The following is a 21,787-nucleotide window of genomic DNA, read 5'->3' on the forward strand; positions in this document are numbered from 1 at the left end:
AATTTGCGTCGATGTCTGCCGGACAAAGAAAGGAAAAGACGCGTATGCTAGAGCCTGAAAAAAAATCAATCCAATCGACGCCCAGCTAAACAAAAAGGATCCACAAGACGCCGCACCAGTCATTCAATCAAGCAACACATACTGAACCTCAAGACCATCTCTGCCAATTCTACATACTTATTTTGCAATACAGATACATAATCGATGAGTACACAAGAGGGGAAGATGGAGCTTAGATTTACCTCTCTTGATCTCCTCCTCCCTTCATTAGGACCCATACATAGCTTGTCCTATTATTATTAGTATACATGATTCTATATGAGCCACAACAAAAGGAAAATCGACATCCATCAGATACACCAAGCTAAGACAATGGATCGATGGATGAACACCAGCAGTGGAGATTATTGATGGATAAAATTGTAATTTCACAGCCCGCCATGAAGGGTGCTTGATTACACGTGCACGAATTGTGCCTCTCGCGGAAGGCAAAAAAGAAAATGCATTTTTTTTCGTTTCCGAGAGGCACGGCTGTGTCTCTCGCGAAAGCAAAACCGTGCCTCTCGCGGAAGGAAAAAAACAGAACACCTTTTTTACTGTTTCCAAGAGGCACGGTCGCGAAAGCAAAACCATGAATTGCTGGATGCATAACGTAAATTAGCTTTCATCAATGCATGAGCAACAAAAATGCTTGCATGTATGACAGAATTACAATTGCCAGTTGAGAATATAAACAGTAAAGCCTACTTAAATAGCTCACACATGACATCAATCCTCGATTATAAACGAATAAGGAAATAGTGACGTGCCTGAAGAATATCAGTAGAAGAATCTATCATATACTAGTGCCAATACAAGAATCTATCATGAGACCAAGTGACCGACATGGGCACATGTATTAATGCACAGCAAGAGATGAAACAGAAATGTAAATGTTGTGTTCAATTGTACAATGCTAGCATATAAGCACAGAATGGCACTTCCTCTTTTTTGCCAAACACACAGAATGGTTAATTCACCAAAAAAAAAAGGAAGAACCACATCCTTACTGAAGGATTGCCAGGACCTCTGGTGGATTATCTCTGTTCGTCACAAAATTCTGCTAGTACTCACACCCCTGAGATCTGATTATCTCCATTGTCTGAACAATAATCCTCCCTTCTGACAACGCAGATCCTTCCCGTAGTAGATAGGTGACACTGAAGAAAATCTACATACATATTTGCATTGCTGCATAATAAATGGATACATATAGCATTTCTGCCGAAGCGCAGGTAACAAGTTTCAGTTCCTCAGGATTTCCTACTTTTCCTGATCCACGGAGCTTCAGTCACAGAAAGTGTTCATAGAACAGAAAGTAAAATACAGAACAACAATCAGTTAAAACGGTTCTTTGATTGCTAGTATCTCCCTCCCGGCAGAAAACACATCAATCAAATATGAAGAGGGCAGAAGCTCAGATTTGCACCGCATACTGTGGATAGCAAAACTTAACAGTGTAGCAGACATGCTGGTGGTGGTGTTAGAATTGCTTATAACTTAACTCAAAACAAAAACACTGCATTACCATCAATCTATTGCTGCCACCGAGGTGGAAAATCCATAATACAACCAAATAGGAGTAGATCACAATCCAGCTGAGAACAACGAAATCGTCCCCTTTGCTGCAGAAGAAATTACGACCAGCAGGTCGAATCGATTCGAAGCGCGTGATCCGGTGGCTTGGCTAGGGCTTGGCGGGATCCGGGCTGGGGTGGGAGTCTGCTCCTCCGGCTCCGGCTGCCGCCGCGGCGGCGCGCTTGCGGGCGATGAAGGCCTCGAAGACGGATTCACAGCACTACGTGTTCTCATGTCGAGAACGCTGCGCACACGGGCGAGCAGAGTTTTCTTCAGATTCACAGCAGGGCTGAGCAAAGGACAGAATGAGATTTTCAGTCTCCGCTCGTATGGCAGTCAGCAAATTCGCACAGTTGTTGAGGCAGTATTTGCGATTGTTCGGCATCAAATTAAGCAGCTCGCATCATCAATTCATGGATGGACATGGACTAATTACAGCACGCACGCATGCATGAACCGTACCGGAGCACAGACACAGACCACAGCGACAGAGGAGGTCGACTCGCTAGTCCTGCTAAACCCTATGTCTAATTGATCTGGCTTGGTGGACTATATGGAACGAGCGCAATGCCAGAATTTTCAAAAATCAATCGTCGAATGTTTCAGCAGTGCTGGAAAGGATGATGGAGGAATCAAGAACTTGGCATACTGCAGGTCGCCGCAGGGCTAGCTTGTTGATGTTTAGACCTAGAGAACCTGACTAGGGGGTAGTACTAGCGGTAGTTAATGGTGATTGGCATCTTAGGCCTCTCCTTTGATGCTCTTGTAACTTCTCTGTATGTTGTTCCCCCACACCCCCACATTTTCAATGAAAAGCTGCGGTGACAGCATTTTCGTCAAAAAAAAAATTTTGATCTGGCTTATCAGCGGCGACTTTGGGCAAGGTCGACGGTGGTACTGCTGCAGCTGTTGTGTGCGCTGGGTGAGCCTGCGAGGACGAGGTCGTCGTCTTGGGTGCTGCTTCTGCTGCTGGTGCCAGCGTAGTCGTCCTCCTCGGTGATGGGGTCGAGGCATCCCTCCGCCGCGCGGCGGAGGCGGAGCCGCTGCAGGCGCATGACGTGGAGGGTCTCCGTCGGGGCCACCTCGTCCGCGGGGAAGCGTCCGAGGTGCCAGGATCTCTCGGCGGGGGCCATTGATACTACTGGTGTGGAGTCTTCCCGTGTGATCAGTTGTCGTTGCAGCGACGGGGAGAGGTTTCTTGGCCTGCTTCAGATGTGCGGTGGTGGTGGTGCACGGTGGGTTGAGCTGAGCAGAGCAGCTTTGTTCGTTTATATAAAGCCGGCGAGGCCAGCCGGAGACGGACGGAGTAGTACCGGAGCATGCTAGCGATCGGCGATTTGTGGCCGCCCGTGTTGGCGCGTGCGCGCGTAGCTTCCTTCCAGGTAGGTGCTGCTTGTTGGGTCGCCTTCCTCCCTTCCTTTTCAATCGCCCTCGCTTGCACCACGGACAAAGCAACCCAATTGCTCAGTTGTGCCACATACTCCCTTCGTTTCAAAATAAATGACTAAAGTTAATACAAAATTGAGATCTAAAGTTAATATAAAATTGAGTCATTTATTTTGAAATGAAGGAAGTATGTCCTTTCTATGCAAGTATCTTCTTTGCTCTTGTCCGATCGTGCCACGTAGGTACGCCTTCTCCCTCCTCCGCGGCAATCGTACGCACGTGGACGTACTGCACAACACATACATTACGTTGGCCCAATGACTGCTATACTCTCAGGCACGGCCAAAACGTGCTTAATTATAGCTCCGGCAAGCTCACTTGTTTTGGCCTAATTGGCGCGATATAGCCCCGGTTATTTAAAGGACGTACTGTGTTGCTTTTGCATCACAATGGCAAATAAAAAATCTTGGTCGCTCCTCACTTTTTTCAACGGAAATTGCTCAACTGCCGCACGTTGTAATCTATATAAGACATGACTTTGCCTGCATGAGAGCTCAGCTTAGCATTGCTACGAAAAATTACTAGTAGTATTAAATAAAATATAAGTAAAAAGCCTCTAGAAGCAGAGCGTGCGTGTTTGCTTGGTTGCGTGTATATGTACGTGTATTTCAAGGTGCGCCAACGGTTTCTGGTAAGGCGTTGAATCCAAGCCCATTGCACTAGTGTTTTTCGTGTGGAGTTGCTTCATCCATCGCTGTGCGGCCCTTGCTTTAACGGTCTGAACCTGTTTCATTTCCCCCTGATCTTAACGGAAAAGACATGCGACCCTCTTGCATGCATGTTCTTGTCATTTTTACGAGCCCATCCAAGAAAGGTAAGAAAAAATAGCCTAGAGGCATCGTGTCCTTCTAATTCCACGCTGGATCTATCTGGATGGACTTGCAATATCGTTTTCATGCTCATTTTCTTTTGAAGAGAAAAATATTTTTTCACCCCGCAAAGTTTGCAAATGGACCATCAAGTTCAACCGGATATTTTACATCCATCGCTTGCCTTGAGTGGTTTTGCGCCAACGTGGCATGTTTTTGACTGCTAATCTCGTCGCCTGATCGTCCACCTCACGTCACCTCCCTCCCTCCTCCCTCCCTCCCTCTCATCGGAGGAGAGATACGAAGCGACCTGAGGGTTGAAACTCATCCGGTGACATCAGTTTGGGGGACTAAAATTTTCCGATTTCGAAGTTGAGGGACCATTTCTTAATAATTGGTAAAATCGAGGGATGAAATATACTTTTGTTTGTTTTGATTTCTCTTTTTGAAGGCGTTGTTCTTGAGTATTGTGTTTTGTGGCTAGTGGATTTGCTCCCCAACATTAGTTTGGTGGTAAATGGTGGCAAATATAAGTATTGCAGGGACAATCTATTGAAGATGTCATCTGTTTTTTCTATTATGGAAGACAATATGCTTGAATTTTTATGCTTGGCCGCGCCTTAGTATATGTTAAGAAAAGCACCTGATTTTCACCAGCCGTTAGTTTTTGGGAACTAGGCAATAGTCTGATGGTAGGGTCGCAGTGACACATCCCAATCCACTAGGGTTTAACTCTTGTTGGGGAGAATTTCAAGCACCTCATCTAGGTGTGCTTTGACTTAATAAATTTTTACATTGTTTCCTTGTTGCTGGATTTGTTGTTTATTTTGTGTAGGTTCTTAATAAAGAAACTGAAAATTAATGGGGTGATTTCACTCGTTTAACAACAAAAACACTTCCCATTGTTGCAACCCCACGAAACACGTAATGGTTGTAGGCCTTGGATGCTCACATAGCAGTAAATGAATGGTAGACATTTATAAATTTTAGTACCACACGGCTTGGAGACACTGAAGATATGTTTTTTAAATGAAAGGGATCTTTCCTCCGATTTCATTAACGAAAGCAATAGTCTTATACGACCAAAATGCAACCTGGTACCACAAGAAACTATCGGGGAGAACAACTTACCACACTCATCCCCTACTTCTCACCCAATCACTAGGTAGAGAAGTTGGACAAAACATAGGTTTCACCGGTCCAATCACAACATTCTAACACATATGGGATTACACAAAGACAACACAGGGTATGTTGGGAATTAGCACACAAATGCACTTGTGGTTAACTGATAACTGCAGCGGAAACAAAGTAATCTCAGCACCACATCATGTACTAACTCAAGGATCGTTGCTTAGCACAGAAGGAAACATATGCAGCAGCATATATGGAGGCAGAAAATGTTAAGCAGCAGGCAAGACACTCCTCAGCCTAGTGTCTTGTGGTAGGAGTAAGTTTCTGAACAGCACCAAGCATCAACAAAGAGACACCAGATTTACGTGGAAAACCCCTCAACTTGAGGGGAAAAACCACGGGCCAAAGCCACCCAAATCCTCTTCCACTATTATCAAATGTGGGATACAACAAGTTCTTCTCTAGACAGCACTAGAGGATCTCATACATCAAGATTTCTGAATCTTGGATGAACACCACAAGATTTGGGGCTCAAGAACTAGGGATTGGAACAATCTCACCAAAGATGGTGGAACCGAAGCTTGAAGGAGGAAAGGTAGTGGATCTGGACCATCACAACCTTGGGGAGGAGCTCCCTTTGCTTCTTCCTTCAATCTTTCTCTTCTTCCCTTGCTCTCTTGGTTTTTTCCCTCTTCTTCTCTCTTGGAGGATGAACTAATTTTCGTCACACTTGGTGGTGGCTGCTGGATGGAGGGTAAAGCATCCCCATCCACTCATGTGCAAAGTCCAAAATGACCCTAGGTCATCACCCTAATGGGTAGTAGGCTTCTGCACCTCTTTGGGCTGCCTAAAAGGCCTCAAATGGTCATCTCCTCACAGCCCACATGAGGAGGATATCCCAACAAATCTCCCCCTACGACTCATGAAGGGGGCACCGCCATGTCCGCTAGCTTGCAACATACTTATAGCTTCTCATTTGACAATATCTTAGTCATCATATCCGAACCATTTTCGTCGGTATGGATCTTCTCAAGTTTCAGCAACTTGGAACTCACGACATCTCAAATCCAATGATACCTCACATCAATGTGCTTGGTTCGAGAGTGATAGCTTGAATTCTTGGCAAGATGAATAGCACTCTGACTGTCACAAAACATAACATACTTCTCTTGCTTCATGCCGAGCTCTTGCAAAAAGTTCTTCATCCACAAAACTTCCTTGCCAGCATCAACTGCTGCAATGTACTCAGCTTCTGTAGTTGATGTAGAAACACATTTCTGCAATCTTGATTGTCATGACACTGCTCCCCTTGCATAAGTCATCAGGTATCCAGATGTGGACTTCCTACGATCCTTGTCACCTGCGTAATCTGCATTTGTATAGCCCTGCAATACAGGATCACCGCTTCCAAAGCATAAACAAGATGTAGAAGTACCCTTGAGATACCTGAGAATCCACTTCACTGCTTTCCAGTGAGCTTTACCTGGATTTGTCATGAACCAGCTAATAACTCCAACTGCATAGGCAATGTCAGGCCTAGTGCATACCATGGCATACATTAAACTGCCCACAGCAGATTGGTAAGGTACTTTCCTCATTTCTTGTTTCTCCTTCTTGCTTGTAGGACATTGTTTTGAATTCAGTTTGTGATGGCCTGCAAGTGGAGAGATAACAGATTTTGCATCTTTCATATTGAACCTTTGAAGTACCTTCTCAATGTATCTTTCCTATGAGAGCCAAAGCAACTTCTTTGATCTATCACGGAAGATCTTCATGCCAAGTATTTGCTTAGTTGGTCCTAAATCCTTCATGGCAAATGATTTACTCAATGCCTTCTTGAAGAGAGCAATCCTCTTTGTGCCATTTCCAACAATCAACATATCATCAACATACAACAAGAGAATAATGAAGTCACCCTCGGCGTAACTCTTCATAAAGACACAATGATCGGGTTGTGCTTTATGGTAACCAAGCCCAGTCATAAAAGACTCAAACATCTTGTACCACTGCCGAGGAGCTTGCTTCAAGCCATACGAGCTCTTCTTCAATTTGCAAACTAAATGCTCCTTGCCTGCAACCATGAATCCCTCTGGCTGCTCCATGTATATCTCCTCCTCTAGGTCACCATGTAAGAATGATGTCTTCACATCAAGTTGTTCAATTTCCAAGTCCATGATGGCAGCCATGCCAAGCACAACTCGGATCGAAGACATCTTGACCACTGGAGAGAATATCTCACCATAATCAATGCCCCTTTTCTGACTAATACCTTTCACAACCAATCTGGCCTTGTACCTTGGATGTGAGGTGTTTTCTTCAGTCTTCACTCTGTACACCCACTTGTTCTCGAGTGCTTTCTTTCCCTTTGGCAGATTCACCAACTCAAAAGTATCATTCTCATACAGGGAATTCATCTCATCCTGCATGGCTTCTGACCATTCTTCTTTGTTCTCATCAAACATTGCCTCCTCATAGCATGAGGGCTCACCTGCATCTGTCATCAACACATATTGATGTGGTGGATATTTAGAAGAAGGAATGTGACATCTTTCACTTCTTCTTTGCTGCTGCACTAATGGTGAATCAGGTGGATTTTTGTTGGCATCATCATTACCAACTTCATCATCATCATCACTCGATGGCTGCTCCCCACTTTGACTTGTACTGCCTTGATCAGTTTCATCTCCACTGTCTTTAGTGTCATTATCTCCCCCATGATTGTCATGCACGAGAGGAGGACGGATTGGATCCATATGAACGTGAGGTGTGCTGATCATTGGCTTCTGTGGTTTCCCAGTATCTTTTATTGTTTCATCTTCAATGAACACCACATCTCGGCTTCTCACAATCTTCCTATTTGCTGGATCCCACAACCTGTAGCCAAACTCTTCACTTGATTGGCTGAGGTAGCTGCACTACTTTGTCTTGCTATCAAGCTTGGATCTCTCGTCCCTTGGAACATGTACAAATGCCCTGCAACCAAAGACCTTCAAGTGCTTGTATGATACCTCCTTCCCTGACCAAACTCTCTGAGGAATATCACCTGCAAGAGGAACTGAGGGAGATAGGTTAACCACATACATAACATTCATCAATGCTTCAGCCCAAAATGAATTAGGTAAATGGGCATGAGAGAGCATAGTTGTGACCCTCTCTATGAGTGTCCTGTTCATTCTCTCTGCAAGACCATTGAGCTAGGGTGTCTTTGGTGGACTCTTCTCAAGCCTGATGCCAACATTTCTGCAATACCTTTCAAAAGGACCTCTGTATTCACCACCATTGTCTGATCTCACGCACTTCAATTTCCTGCCGGTTTCTCTTTCAACTTTGGCATGGAACTCCTTGAAGGCTTCAAACGTTTGGTATTTGTGTTTCAGCACATACACAAAAACCTTTCTGGAATGGTCATCAATAAAAGTCACAAAGTATAATGCTCCACCATGAGATTTTTCAGTCATGGAGCAAACATCCGTGTGCACAATATCAAGAATTCTGCATGATGTGGAGGGAGTGTACGAAATGCAACCCTATGTTGTTTGCCAGCAAAACAATGTGCACAGGGTTTCAAGGATATACCTTTCAACTCAGGGAGGTACTCCATGCGAACAAGAGCATGCATGCCCTTCTCACTCATATGCCCAAGCCTCTTGTGCCACAATTCAACCGAAGTGTCTTTTTCAGCAACATTCAACACCTCATTGCACAACTTGGTTTTAGTCACATAGAGATTACCTTGCTTACTTCCTCGAGCCACAATCAAAGAGCCTTTGGTGAGCTTTCACTTTACTTCACCAAAATAACTAGGATGTTTGATATCATCAAGCTTGCCAACTGACAACAAATTCAGCCTTATGTCGGGAACATGCCTCACATCATCGAGCACTAGTCTGCAACCTGTGTTTGTTTCAATGCATATAGAGCCCTTGCCAACAATTGCTGACGAACCACTATTTCCCATCCTCACTTGGCCAGTAACACCACTAGTGTAAGATGTGAAATACTCCTTGTGTGATGTGATGTGGAAGGACGCACCTGAATCCACAACCCAACTCATGGCCTCATCACGAACAACACTATAGCAATCTTCATCTTCAATGACTAGATAGTCCTCATCTGTTGCAGTCATGGCTGAACTGGTTTCAGCCTTTTGCTCGGTTTTCTTTGTGAGTTTCCCCTCTGCAAGCTCTCTTTTGTACTTCCTGCACTCGCTCTTTGTGTGTTCCGGATTGCCACAATGAAAGCAAGTAATATATTTTCTCTGTTTTGACTTTGATCCCCCCCTGGATTTGCTTTTGCCTTGTTGAAATCTTGTATTGCTGCGTCCACGGTTTTTATTCTTCCCCTGGGTTTCAGCCACATACGCATCAAAAGAAGAGGCATCACCCTTTTCCTTCTTTCTGGCTTCTTCATTCAGCATACTGTTCTCCACCATCTCCAAAGTCAGCTTCCCATCTGGAGCTGAATTGCTAAGTGACACAACAAGCGTGTTCCAACTATCAGGCATGGAACTCAGCAGCAACAATGCTTGCACCTCATCCTCAAAGTTGATCTTCATGGCTTAAAGTTGATTTATATGGCATTGGAAGACATTCAAGTGCTCAATCACACTTGTGCCATCTCGATACTCAAGCTTTGCAAGTCTTTTGGTCACTGTCGTGGTTTTGTCACGGCAGATGTCCTAGAGAAAGGACTTAGTCGTGGAGCCATCGCGACGGGTTAGCTTGAAGGGGTTAAAGCGGACACAAGGACGCAAGAGAGTTTATACTAGTTCGGCCCCTTCGATGAAGGTAAAAGCCTATGTCTAGTTGTGATGGAATTGATGGGGTTTCGATGACTAGGGAGCAAACAAGCTTCGCCTATGTCTCGAGTTGTTGTCTGTTGTCCTTGAACCGCCGCCGGGTCGTCCCCTTATATACACGGGTGACTCTCGTCGGCTTACGATGTCCCAATACCGGCTCATAGATGTGTCCGGTTTGGTCTCTTATTATTCCTAACTTACAATACAGGTTAACTACTAACGCCGGTTTACGGCTGCAGGCCTTGAGCCGACCATGGGCCTTGAGCCCTCCTCTGTCTTCTTGGGCTTTAACTTACTTAACTACTGACGAAGTTAACCTAGCCCAGATAGGCCGGTTTACGCCCAGTAGTAATATCCCAACATTAGGCCCCAGATTGATTTGAACGGGTTCATGTCAATCCTTTAATAAAAGCTTCATCTTCAACATCTTCTTATAAATTGGTAAACCGCCATGATGTCATCTTCTCTGATTGCTGTAAACTGGAGTGACGTCACCTGTCATAATGAAGCTATCCATTATGCTTCTTTGTTTAATGGATCGGCGGAAATCGAGGCGACAACTCCGTTTTGTGGCCCCTTGATTGCCGCGCCTGACTCATGTTCTTTCACCTTATAAATAGGACCGAAGGGTCATTTCTTTTCTCCTTCCGTGCCTTCTTCATCTTCCTCGCGTCGCCAGCCTCGGAGCTCCACCGCCGCCGTCGACCTCTGCCTCATCCTTGGCCTCTGCATCAACCTAAGCGCACCAGAACATTGCAGCAACCTTCCGCATCTTCCTTAGCTTCGGTAAATCTTCTATCTTTTCCCTCGCAGATCTGGCCTAGGGTTTCGCAGTTCTTCAGTGTTCATCGTCTGCCTCTTGCTCATACAATGGATCTTTAGATGAATCCGCAAATCTTTATTCTGTGCAATGATAGTTGTTTGACCTTCGCCTTTACTTATGCATCTCAAACCATGGGTCTATATGAACGTTTTGCTCATTGGTTCGGTACTGCTCCTTTGAACCTCTAAGTATTTATCTCTTCTTTGAACTTGCTTCAGATCCAATGTTGTAAAGAAATCTTGTGAAACCTGTTTATGCGTACTTGTCCATCCGCAATCTCAGCTTTTCAATGCTTAGATCAGGCAGTTTAACCTTATAGAAAATTTTCCAAACCAGTATATGCCATTAGTCCCCTTGTTGAACCGCCAGATGTTGGTTGCTTCATGAAACTCCGGTTCAGATAGTTCTGTCTCCGGTTTAACAGTGCCCATACCAACGTACCTTGATCAAATGCATTTTTGAACCGGGATCTTCTACCTTGTAGATTCCATCATGGCCAAGCAAGTATATGAGTGCAATTGGGTTCCTTCTCGCGTCACAGAGGATCAACTGGACGATTTAGTCCTGATTGGCGCTTTAGGCAGCAAAGATACCATCCATTGGAGGGCTCCTGGCAAAGAATGCCCTCCCACACCTCGAGAAGGAGAGGTTGTTGTTTTCGTAGATCACTTAGCCCGGGGCTTTAAGCCGCCCGGTAGTAAATTTTACCGGGATGTTTTAGCCGATTTCCAACTCCATCCGCAAGATACTGGCCCCAACTCTGTTACAAATATGTGCCACTTCCAAGTGCTCTGTGAGGTGTTCTTTCAAGAGGAGCCCACGGTGGAATTGTTCAGAGACCTTTTCCATCTAAACTGCCATACTGAGTTTATTGATGGCTCTAATACGGAGTTGGGTGGCATCGCGATTCAGAAAAGGAAAGAGGTCACATACCCTCACGCCAAGCTGCACAGTCACCCCAAGGAGTGGAATCAGACATGGTTCTACTGCAAAGACACCTCCCCTGCTGGTGAGAATCCCTTGCCTGGCTTTCGTCCGGAGCGGCTCAGCAATACACACCCTTTTCCTCAAATATGCTCCCCAGCTATCGAAGCTCAGAGCCTTTATGGCCAACGGTTTAACAGGGGTTGATCTCGCTCGCTGTTGGATATCATGGAGCATACTGCCCCTTAGTCAGCGCTCCGGTTTGATGTGCAAGTATACCGACAGTGTTGATGACCCACTGCGACATTCAAAACTCCAGCTCTCTGATGAAGAAATCACAGAGGCTGTGCATAAGATACTGAATGAACCGGAACACGTCTGCGCTAGAACCGGCCTGCTTCCCTTCTGTGCCACCAACAAACCGCCAGCTGTAAGACTTTGATTTTTCTCTTTGCTGAATCTGTTATTGATATGTCTGGTCATTGTTTTTAATATCAGTGTCTGCATAATCAGGGCAATGATCCGTTTTGGAGCAAAAAACTGCCGCAGGAGAAACCAGAAAAACCAGACAAACCGGAAAGAGCAACCCGGCAAAAGACTAAAGCTGTGAAGAAGAATGCCCACAGGAAAAGAACCACTGCATCTTCTTTTCCGGCCGCTGATGATGATGTGGATAATCCGGACTTTGAGGTAGAGCTTGACTCACTTGGTTTATTTTTCATGCGTTTTATTGATGATGATATTTGTCAGGATGATGCCGAAGCCAGCCACGTGGATGTTGCAGAGGTAATTATTCTCTCTTCCGATTCAGAAACTTTGCCTTCACAAAAAATCCGCCAGGCAAACCGGAAAGTTAAATTTTCTCATCCTCTTGCTTATTTGGATCCTAAATTTCTTATGAAGACCCAACAACACGAAGCTCGTCGCACAACCCGGCATAGCGGCTAGGTAGTTACCTCCGCCGGTTTACCGAATAGTCCGGTTCGGAAACGCCATTCAGAGGTCTCTAATTTGCTTGTCAGTGCTTGTCCTGAAGCGGGCTGCTTTCGTCAACCTCTTAATCCGTCTGACTCCAATTACCAGGTTACTTCCCACTCATCTTCGGGCAAGTCCTCGGCTACTCAGCTCCCACCGCTTAAAACAGTGCTTGGGTAAGCTATACTTATTGTGATGTTTGCAGTACATCGCCTTAGAACATATGTTGTATTTGATTTTATTATTCTTCTCAGGGCCAAACCTAGGCCAAGCAAGAAAGCCCGCCTGGACAAAGCGGCCGAAGAAGATGTCGTTCTTGAAGCAGGCAAGACACCCAATGCTGAAGTGGCTATTCCTGAGGATATTCCCAACGATCCACCGCAGCAAGATGATGATCTTATTGCTGAAGAGAGACCTACTGATACCTCAGGTCCTATCCATCAGCCCACAGGTTCCATCCGGATTGAAAGCTCCACCGGTCCAGCAAAACCTACTGACAAGCCAACAGCTCCAGTGCAAACCGGTGGTACCAAGGATGATGAGGTTGTCATTACTGGCACTGGCCATACTGAGCCAAGCAATCCTGTCGCTTTATCCAAACATTCTGCCAAGGAAGAATTTGCTGCCTTTGGCAAAGGCAAGTGGAACACTGATCTGACGACTTACGCTGGTCTGAACGCCCAAGATATCCATTCAGGCTATCTGAACCGGCTGTATACCAGCCATGACTATGAAGCCGGTCTGGTTAATATGATGAAAGATAAATATGAGGTAACTTCCATATGCTCCTTCCTGCTTGTATGCTTCCATTCTTGCTGACTCTCCTAGCCCCCAAGGGCCGGTTTGAAATAGTCTTTCAAACCGGGACTTAATAATATAAATCTTGATGCTTTGAAATTCGCTGATGTAGCCCCCAAGGGCCGGTTCAACTTAGCATAGTTAAACCGGTACTTTAAGTAATTGAAACTGCCGCATCAGAATATATATGATCAAATAGCCATTAGCCCCCAAGTGCCAAGTTGAATACTTGTATTGATCTTGGGACTTTGTAAACAATTGAAAGATGAAGATCGAATATGCATTAGCCCTCAAGTGCTAAGCGCATAACTTGTTATGTGGTTGGTACTTGAATCCTTCTACCAATTTGTTGAAACATATATCTGTATGCATGCAGGCGGAGTTGAAGACGAAAGAAAACCAAGTCATCGATCTTCAAGAAAACCTGAAAACCCAACAGGCTGAAACCTCCAAAGCAAAAGAGGAATTGGCCAGTGCTTTAAGCGCCATGGAACAACTTAAGGAGAACTTCAAGAAGAAACGGGCGGATTGGGCCACTGAAAAGTCCGCTTTGATCAAACGAGCAGAGGATGCCGAGGCTGCACTAAAACCAGTGACGGATGAACTGGCCAGCATAAAGCGGCACGTTCATGCCATGACCATTGCTATCTTTGGTAAGCTAGCTTGCCTTCTGAATTGGCTCTGCCTTCTTACAGAGTCACCGGTTTATTAACCCTTTATGGTATTTCAGGGACACGCATTGGTCACTTGGGGTCAGATGTGCGGAAGAAATTGAAAGCCGCCTATACATTGGTTGAACATTTGTATACTGGTGCCCAGCGGATCATTTGTACCGCGTCTCAGAACAAACCGGCGCCCACTTTGATTCAAGATACTCTGATGAAACTGTCAGTGCTTCCTGCCCGGGTTGAAGAGCTGAAGAAATCTGCTGCTCGAACCGGTGCAATCAATGCCTTAATCCGGGCAAAAGCCTGGGTGCCGGATTTTGATCCTATTGAAGCGGCTCAGGGCTATCCCAGCTTGAAGGAAGACGGGTCAGGATTTGGTGAAGCGGATCTGCAAGCAATAAACCGGGAGGTACATCCACTAGCTTGTCAGTTGGCTGAGGAAGCAGACTTGTCTCATTATCAAGCGCAATATGACAGTTAGAACAAGCGAATAGCTGCACCAATCCATGAATCGGAAAATCTGATCCCTCCAATCCGTAAGCATACTTACGCTCCCAATATTGACCCATCATTGCTGATCCATGATGAAGCTGTTTTTCAAGCATTAATGGGAATCGACTGGACAACTGTGGATTTCCAGCCACTGGGTAGAGAAACGGAAGCTGAAGCGGCGCAGGATGACCCACAACCATCAGGCCAGGCTGGTGACCAAGCTTGAACCGGAAGCCGGTTTTAAAACTGCCTCTCCTTTGTGAAAAACAATTATATTATTATGGGCACCATGTTTCCTTGTAATAGGCTAGCTGATACCTTTGATGTTGATATGCCTTCGTGCATAACTTGTTCTTCCTGTGGTAATGAACTTTCCAAAACACTTTCTGAAATGAGAAATTCGTCAAGTACCACCGCGGTTGTACCGTCAGGCGAAATATGATGTCTGTATATATGAAATCAAAACATCCAAAACAAAATTTTAAGTATATGATCAAATTTTTGAGATACATAATACCTGCCATCGTTGAGTGTGAAGTTGGCTTGGCCAATCTTGAAGCGGAGTTTTGCAAACCCACACTGTTGGAGGAGATAACAGCTCCTATATATATATATGACGCTGGTTTACCATGTAAACCGTGCCGGGTTATAATAAACACCGTGTTACTCCATAAGAGGATGTTAACAACAAGGATCAAACCGGACAAATAGTCTCCGGATTGACGTGAACTGTGTTCCGTCAATTGATTGGTTAAAAAACTTTGTCGGTTTAAAAAAAACACAATGAAAAGCAAAAAAAACCCATCAAAGAAAAGTGTGAAGCAAAAGCAACGACAAAACCGTTTGCCAAAAAAGGTTTATTTAAGCTGATCAAATGGCGTTACCATGGCCAAACACGACCAAGCTCCCGTTAGGTGTAACTATGGTTCTAGTCAGCCAGGTCCCCAAATGAAACCGTGGCATTTATGCCGACCAAATGGCATGGTCATGGTTCGGGTTCGACCAAGCCCCCAAGTGATTCTGTGGCCTTAGGCCGATCAAGAGGCATGACTGGTTCAGACATGACCAAGTCCCCAAGTGATCTGGTGGCTCTCGCCTATCAAGAGGCATGGTATGGGTTCGGACACGACCAATCCTCCAAGTGATATAACACGATGCTTTTAGCAAAGCGAACTCAAGGGGTAAACCGGAGGCCGCTTTAGAGCAACTCCGTGTAACCTCACATGATGTAAAAGAACAGATACCCCGCTTTAGCTGAGGTTCCGGTTTATTATATTTAATCATAATATATACATTGTCGTAATATGTACATAAGTATAGCCAATGGCTCAGGTATAGTAAGGCCGAAGATGAGCTATATTCCACGGCCTGTTAGTCTCCTCCTCTGATGTACGTGAGTCCTTATGCTCTCGAATATCGATCATATAGTACAACCCATTGTGCAGATTCTTGCTGACCACGAAAGGCCCCTCCCAAGGTGGGGATAACTTATGCATATCAGTCTGATCTTGGATGAGCCGAAGCACCAAATCTCCTTCCTGAAAGGTTCTGGTTCTGACCCGGCGACTGTGATAATGACAAAGATCCTGCTGGTAAATCGCCGATCGGGCGGCGGCGATGTCACGCTCTTCATCCAACCAGTCCAAAGCATCTTGCCGTGCTGTCTCGTTGTCCGCTTCAATATAAGCCGTGACACGAGGTGAATCATGACGGATATCACTAGGGAGAACCGCCTCCGCTCCATAAACCATGAAGAACGGTGTGTATCCTGTTGATCTGTTGGGTGTTGTATTGATGCTCCATAACACAGATGGTAATTCTTCTACCGAACAACCCGGCGTTCTCTGCAAAGGAACCATGAGCCGGGGCTTGATGCCTCTCAAGATCTCTTGATTAGCTCTTTCTGCTTGACCATTGGACTGTGGATGTGCCACTGATGAAACATCGAGCCGGATGTGCTCCCATTCGCAGAACTCCTTCATAGCACCTTTGGACAAATTGGTACCATTATCTGTGATAATACTGCGCGGAAAGCCAAACCGGAAAATCACCTTTTTGATGAACTGAACCGCCGTGGGCGCATCACACTTGCTAACAGGTTCTGCCTCCACCCACTTTGTAAACTTGTCAACCGCCACCAGGAGGTGGGTCTTCTTATCCTTGGACCTTTTGAAAGGCCCAACCATATGCAGCCCCCAAGTCGCAAACAGCCAAGTAATTGGAATCTTTCTCAATTCTTGAGCCGGTACATGAGCACGCCTTGAAAACCTTTGGCAACCATCACATCGTCTGACCAGATCCTCCGCATCAGCATGAGCAGTTAACCAATAAAAACCACGGTGAAATGCTTTAGCCACCAGAGACTTTGAACCGGCGTGGTGACCACAATCTTCTTCGTGGATCTCACGCAAAATTTCACGGCCTTCTTCAGGAGACACGCAGCGTTGAAAAGCTCCTGATATACTGCAATGATGCAACTCGCCGTTGATGATAGCCATGGACTTGGATCGCTGGATTATCTGCCGGGCTAGAATCTCATCCTCTGGCAACTCACCCCGGTTCTTGTACGCCAGGTAATGAAGCGTCCAATCTGGAATAACATGAAGAGCCGCCACCAATTGAGCCTCCGGATCAGGAATAGCCAAATCCTCTTCACCAGGGATCTTGACCGACGGGTTGTGCAGCACATCCAGAAAAACATTGGGTGGGATCGGTTTGCGCTGAGAGCCTAGCCAGCTTAAAGCGCCTGCCGCTTCATTTTTCCGCTGATCCACGTGGTCCACCTGATAGCCTTTGAAATAACCTGCGACAGTATGCACCTCACGACGATATGCTGCCATGAGTGGGTCCTTGGAGTCCCAAGTGCCAGACACTTGCTGAGCCACAAGGTCCGAGTCACCGAAGCACTTAACTCGACTTAGATTCATCTCCTTAGCCATCCGGAGACCATGGAGCAAGGCTTCATACTCAGCTGCATTGTTAGTACAAGGGAACATTAAACGGAGAACATAACAAAACTTATCACCTCATGGGGAAGTTAATACGACTCCAGCCCCCGAGCCTTCCAACTGCCTAGATGCGTCAAAATGGATGGTCCAATACGTATGATCTGGCTTTTCTTCAGGTGCTTGCATTTCCGTCCAATTATTGATGAAATCAACAAGTGCTTGAGACTTAACCGCTGTCCGAGGCACATACTTCGAACTGTACGGCCCCAGCTCTGTGGCCCACTTTGCAATCCGGCCAGTTGCTTCCCGGCTCTGGATGATATCTCCCAAAGGAGCAGAACTGACCACCGTAATTGAGTGCCCTTAGAAATATTGTTTAAGCTTCCGGCTTGCCATAAAAACTCCATACACCAGCTTCTGCCAATGCGGATACCTTTGCTTGGACTCAATGAGCACCTTGCTGATATAATAGACCGGACGTTGAACCGGATGCTCCTTACCTGCCTCCTTTCGCTCCACCACAATAGCTACGCTGACCGCCCGAACATTAGCAGCAACATATAGCAGTAATGGCTCCTTGTCAATGGGAGCGGCGAGCACAGGCGGATTGGCCAATTGCCGCTTTAAGTCCTCAAATGCTTCATCAGACAAACGGATCCGTCTTTTTCAACATCTGATACAAAGGGATTGCCTTCTCACCCAAGCGACTGATAGACCGGCTTAGCGCAGCAATCCGGCCTGCCAGGCGTTGAACATCGTTGATACACTTTGGTTTAGCCAGGGAGGTGATAGCCGTGATCTTCTCCGGATTAGCCTCAATTCCCCTGTTGGACACTAGAAAACCCAATAGCTTGCCCGCCGGTACACCAAAGACACACTTGTCTGGATTAAGCATCATCTTGTATGTTCTCAGGTTATCAAAGGTTTCCTTCAAATCATCAATCAGAGTCTCCTTCTCCCTGGATTTAACCACGATATCATCCACATAAGCATGTACATTACGGCCAATCTGCTTGTGAAGACAATTTTGTACACACCATTGGTAAGTTGCCTGGGCACTCTTGAGCCCGAAGGGCATAGACACATAGCAGAAGGCTCCAAAGGGAGTTATAAATGGTGTCTTCTCCTGGTCCTTAACTGCCATTTTGATCTGATGATAGCCAAAATACGCATCCAAAGAACTTAAATGCTCACAACCCGCCGTAGCATCAATAATTTGATCAATACGGGGGAGGGAAAAAGGATCTGCTGGACAAGCTTTATTAAGATCTGTGTAATCCACACACATGCGCCAGGTGCCGTTTTTCTTGAGGACCAGCACCGGATTGGCAAGCCACTCAGGGTGAAAAACTTCAACAATAAAGCCAGCTGCTAAGAGCCTGGCTACCTCTTCTCCAATCGCCTTGCGTCTTTCTTCGTTAAACCGGCGGAGGAACTGTTTCACCGGTTTATATTTAGGATCCACATTAAGTGTGTGCTCAGCGAGTTGCCTCGGTACACCTGGCATGTCGGAGGGCTTCCATGCGAAAATGTCCCGATTCTCACGGATGAACTCGATGAGCGCGCTTTCCTATTTCGGATCCAAGTTGGCACTGATGCTGAACTGCTTGGACGAATCGCCAGGTATGAAGTCAACAAGCTTAGATTCTGCTGCCGATTTGAACTTCAGGGCCAGATCATGCTCCGTAGTTGGCTTCTTCAACGGAGTCATGTCCGCCGGATCAACATTGTCTTTATAGTACTTCAACTCCTCGGTGGCACAAACCGACTCTGCATAAGCCAGATCTCCTTCCTCGCATTCCAAAGCGATTTTGCGGCTTCCGTGAACCGTTATTGTCCCCTTGTGACCCAGCATCTTGAGCTGCAAATACACCTAACAGGGCCGAGCCATAAACTTGGCGTAGGCCGGTCGCCCAAACAGGGCATGATATGGACTTTGGATTTTCACCACTTCAAACGTCAATGTCTCCGACCTGGAATCATGATCATCCCCAAAGGCCACTTCCAGAGCTATCTTACCAATGGGATATGATGATCTGCCAGACACTACACCGTGGAATACTGTATTAGACGGTTTGAGATTCTTATCTGTTAGTCCCATACGACGGAAGGTCTCATAGTACATGATGTTAATGCTGCTCCCTCCATCCATGAGCACCTTGGTGAACTTATAACCTCCCACCTGAGGCGCCACCACCAGAGCCAACTGACCCAGATTATCGACCTGGGGTGGGTGATCCTCTCTGCTCCATATGATTGGCTGTTCAGACCAACGTAGATAACGGGGTATGGCCGGTTCAACAGAGTTGACTGCCCGCCTCTGAACCTTTCGGTCTCGCTTGTCCAAGCTAGTGGTGAAGACATGGTAGTGCCCACTACTCAATTGCTTTGGGTTGCTCTGGTAACCCGACTGTTGCTGCTGTTGGTTGTAACCACCCTGGTTGTTCTGACTATTTTGACCATTATGTCCACCCGGATTACCATTAAATCCTGAATCGGAACTTCCTCCACCGTAACCCGACCCGGATCCTGAGCCACCGCCAGATTCGTGATCATACCGGAAATTATTAGAATTCTTGAACTCCTGCATAATAAAGCAATCCTTCCAAAGGTGGTTTGTTGGCGCCTCCTTCGTCCCATGTCTTGGACAGGGCTGGCTTAGCAGATAGTTTAGGCGGTTTGGGTTAGGGTTGGGTGCTCCATTACGATTTTTCGGCCTACCCTTGCGTCGCTGGCCATTGTCCTGTGCGTTGGTATTAGCCACAAAGTCCATGTTACCATCCGCTTTACGCTTGCCTCCTCCGCCATTGCTTACCCAGTGATGCTGCTGACCTTTGGAGCTGTTGTTCTTCTTCCCTTTCCCTGTCTTGTCATCATCAGACTCAGGATCCTTGGTACTATCAGAATCAGCATATTTCACCAAAGCGGCCATGAGGGTCCCTGTCGGTGTCAAAACCGGCGGATCTCTGGTAGGGGGTCCCGAACTGTGCGTCTAGGCGGATGGTAACAGGAGACAAGGGACACGATGTTTTACCCAGGTTCGGGCCCTCTTGATGGAGGTAAAACCCTACGTCCTAATTGATTAATATTCATGATATGGGTAGTACAAGAGTAGATCTACCACGAGATCAAGGAGGCTAAACCCTAGAAGCTAGCCTATGGTATGATTGTTGTATATGGAGTTGTATCGACTAGCCTGGCCTCGGTTTATATAATGCACCAGAGGCCTAGGTTAACAAGAGTCCTAGCCGAATACGCCAGTGGGGAGAAGTCCTTGTCTTGATCGCCAGGTCTTGTGGAATCTTCCTTGTATGCGGCAGTTGTCCGAACTGGCCCATGAGTATACGGCCACGGGGGTCCTCGGCCCAATCTATCAGATCGGGAGATGACGTGTTGAGTACCCCCTAGTCCAGGACACAGTCAGTAGCCCCCTGAACCGGTCTTCAAGTTAGGGACGCTCCTCGATTCTTCCTAACTGTTCTTCATCTTCGGTCGTCGGTCTTGAAAACTGGTTCAGCGAATCTTCTTTATCTTCGATCTTGAGGATCGCTGAAATGCATTCGACGAGTTTACACGTCGGGTATCCGAGGATCCCCTTTAAGCTTACGGCCTTTTATCAATGCCTTGCTATTTTTATGCCACACCTCGGGTTTGAGGTTGTTCCCGGGCGGCAGTTGTTGGGGAACGTGGTAATTTCAAAAAAAATTCTTACGCACACGCAAGATCATGGTGATGCATAGCAACGAGAGGGGAGAGTGTTGTCTACGTACCCTCGTAGACCGAAGCGGAAGCGTTGACACAACGTAGAGGAAGTAGTCGTACGTCTTCCCGATCCGACCGATCCAAGCACCGTTACTCCGGCACCTTCGAGTTCTTGGCACACGTTCAGCTCGATGGCGATCCCCGGGCTCCGATCCAGCAAAGCGTCGGGGAGGAGTTCCGTCAGCACGACGGCGTGGTGACGATCTTGATGTTCTACCGTCGCAAGGCTTCGCCTAAGCACTGCAACAATATGACCGAGGTGGAATATGGTGGAGGGGGCACCGCACACGGCTAAGGAACGATCATGAAGATCAACTTGTGTGTCCATGGGGTGCCCCTTGCCTCAGTATATAAAGGATGGAGGAGGAGGAGGCCGGCCAAGGCTTGGTGCGGCCAGGATGTGGAGTCCTACTAGGACTCCAAGTCCTAGTAGGAGTCGAGTCCTACTAGGACTCCAAGTCCTAGTAGGAGTCCACCAAGAGGGGAGGAAGGGAGAAGGAAGTGGAGGAGAAGGAGAGGTGGCCGGCCCCCTTTTCCCTAGTCCAATTCGGACCAGAGGGGAGGGGGGGCGCAGCAGCCCCTTGGCCCTTTCT

General features: G+C 46.5%; 1 protein-coding gene across 1 annotated transcript; it reads right to left on the minus strand.

Moving 5' to 3' along the window:
* Positions 1–1,994: 1,994 nt before the first annotated feature.
* LOC119314789 lies at positions 1,995–2,853 on the minus strand. Its single transcript, XM_037589466.1, has one exon. It carries the CDS (start codon positions 2,748–2,750, stop codon positions 2,481–2,483), a length of 270 nt encoding a protein of 89 aa, XP_037445363.1. The 5' UTR covers positions 2,751–2,853; the 3' UTR covers positions 1,995–2,480.
* Between the last annotated feature and the right edge of the window lie 18,934 nt (positions 2,854–21,787).

The sequence above is a fragment of the Triticum dicoccoides genome, chromosome 6A, assembly GCF_002162155.2.
Source record: "Triticum dicoccoides isolate Atlit2015 ecotype Zavitan chromosome 6A, WEW_v2.0, whole genome shotgun sequence".
Taxonomy (NCBI): domain Eukaryota; kingdom Viridiplantae; phylum Streptophyta; class Magnoliopsida; order Poales; family Poaceae; genus Triticum; species Triticum dicoccoides.

Bases quoted from the DNA above. Each gene is read 5' to 3' on its own strand.
- LOC119314789 (XM_037589466.1), bottom strand. From the start codon at position 2,750: ATGGCCCCCGCCGAGAGATCCTGGCACCTCGGACGCTTCCCCGCGGAC.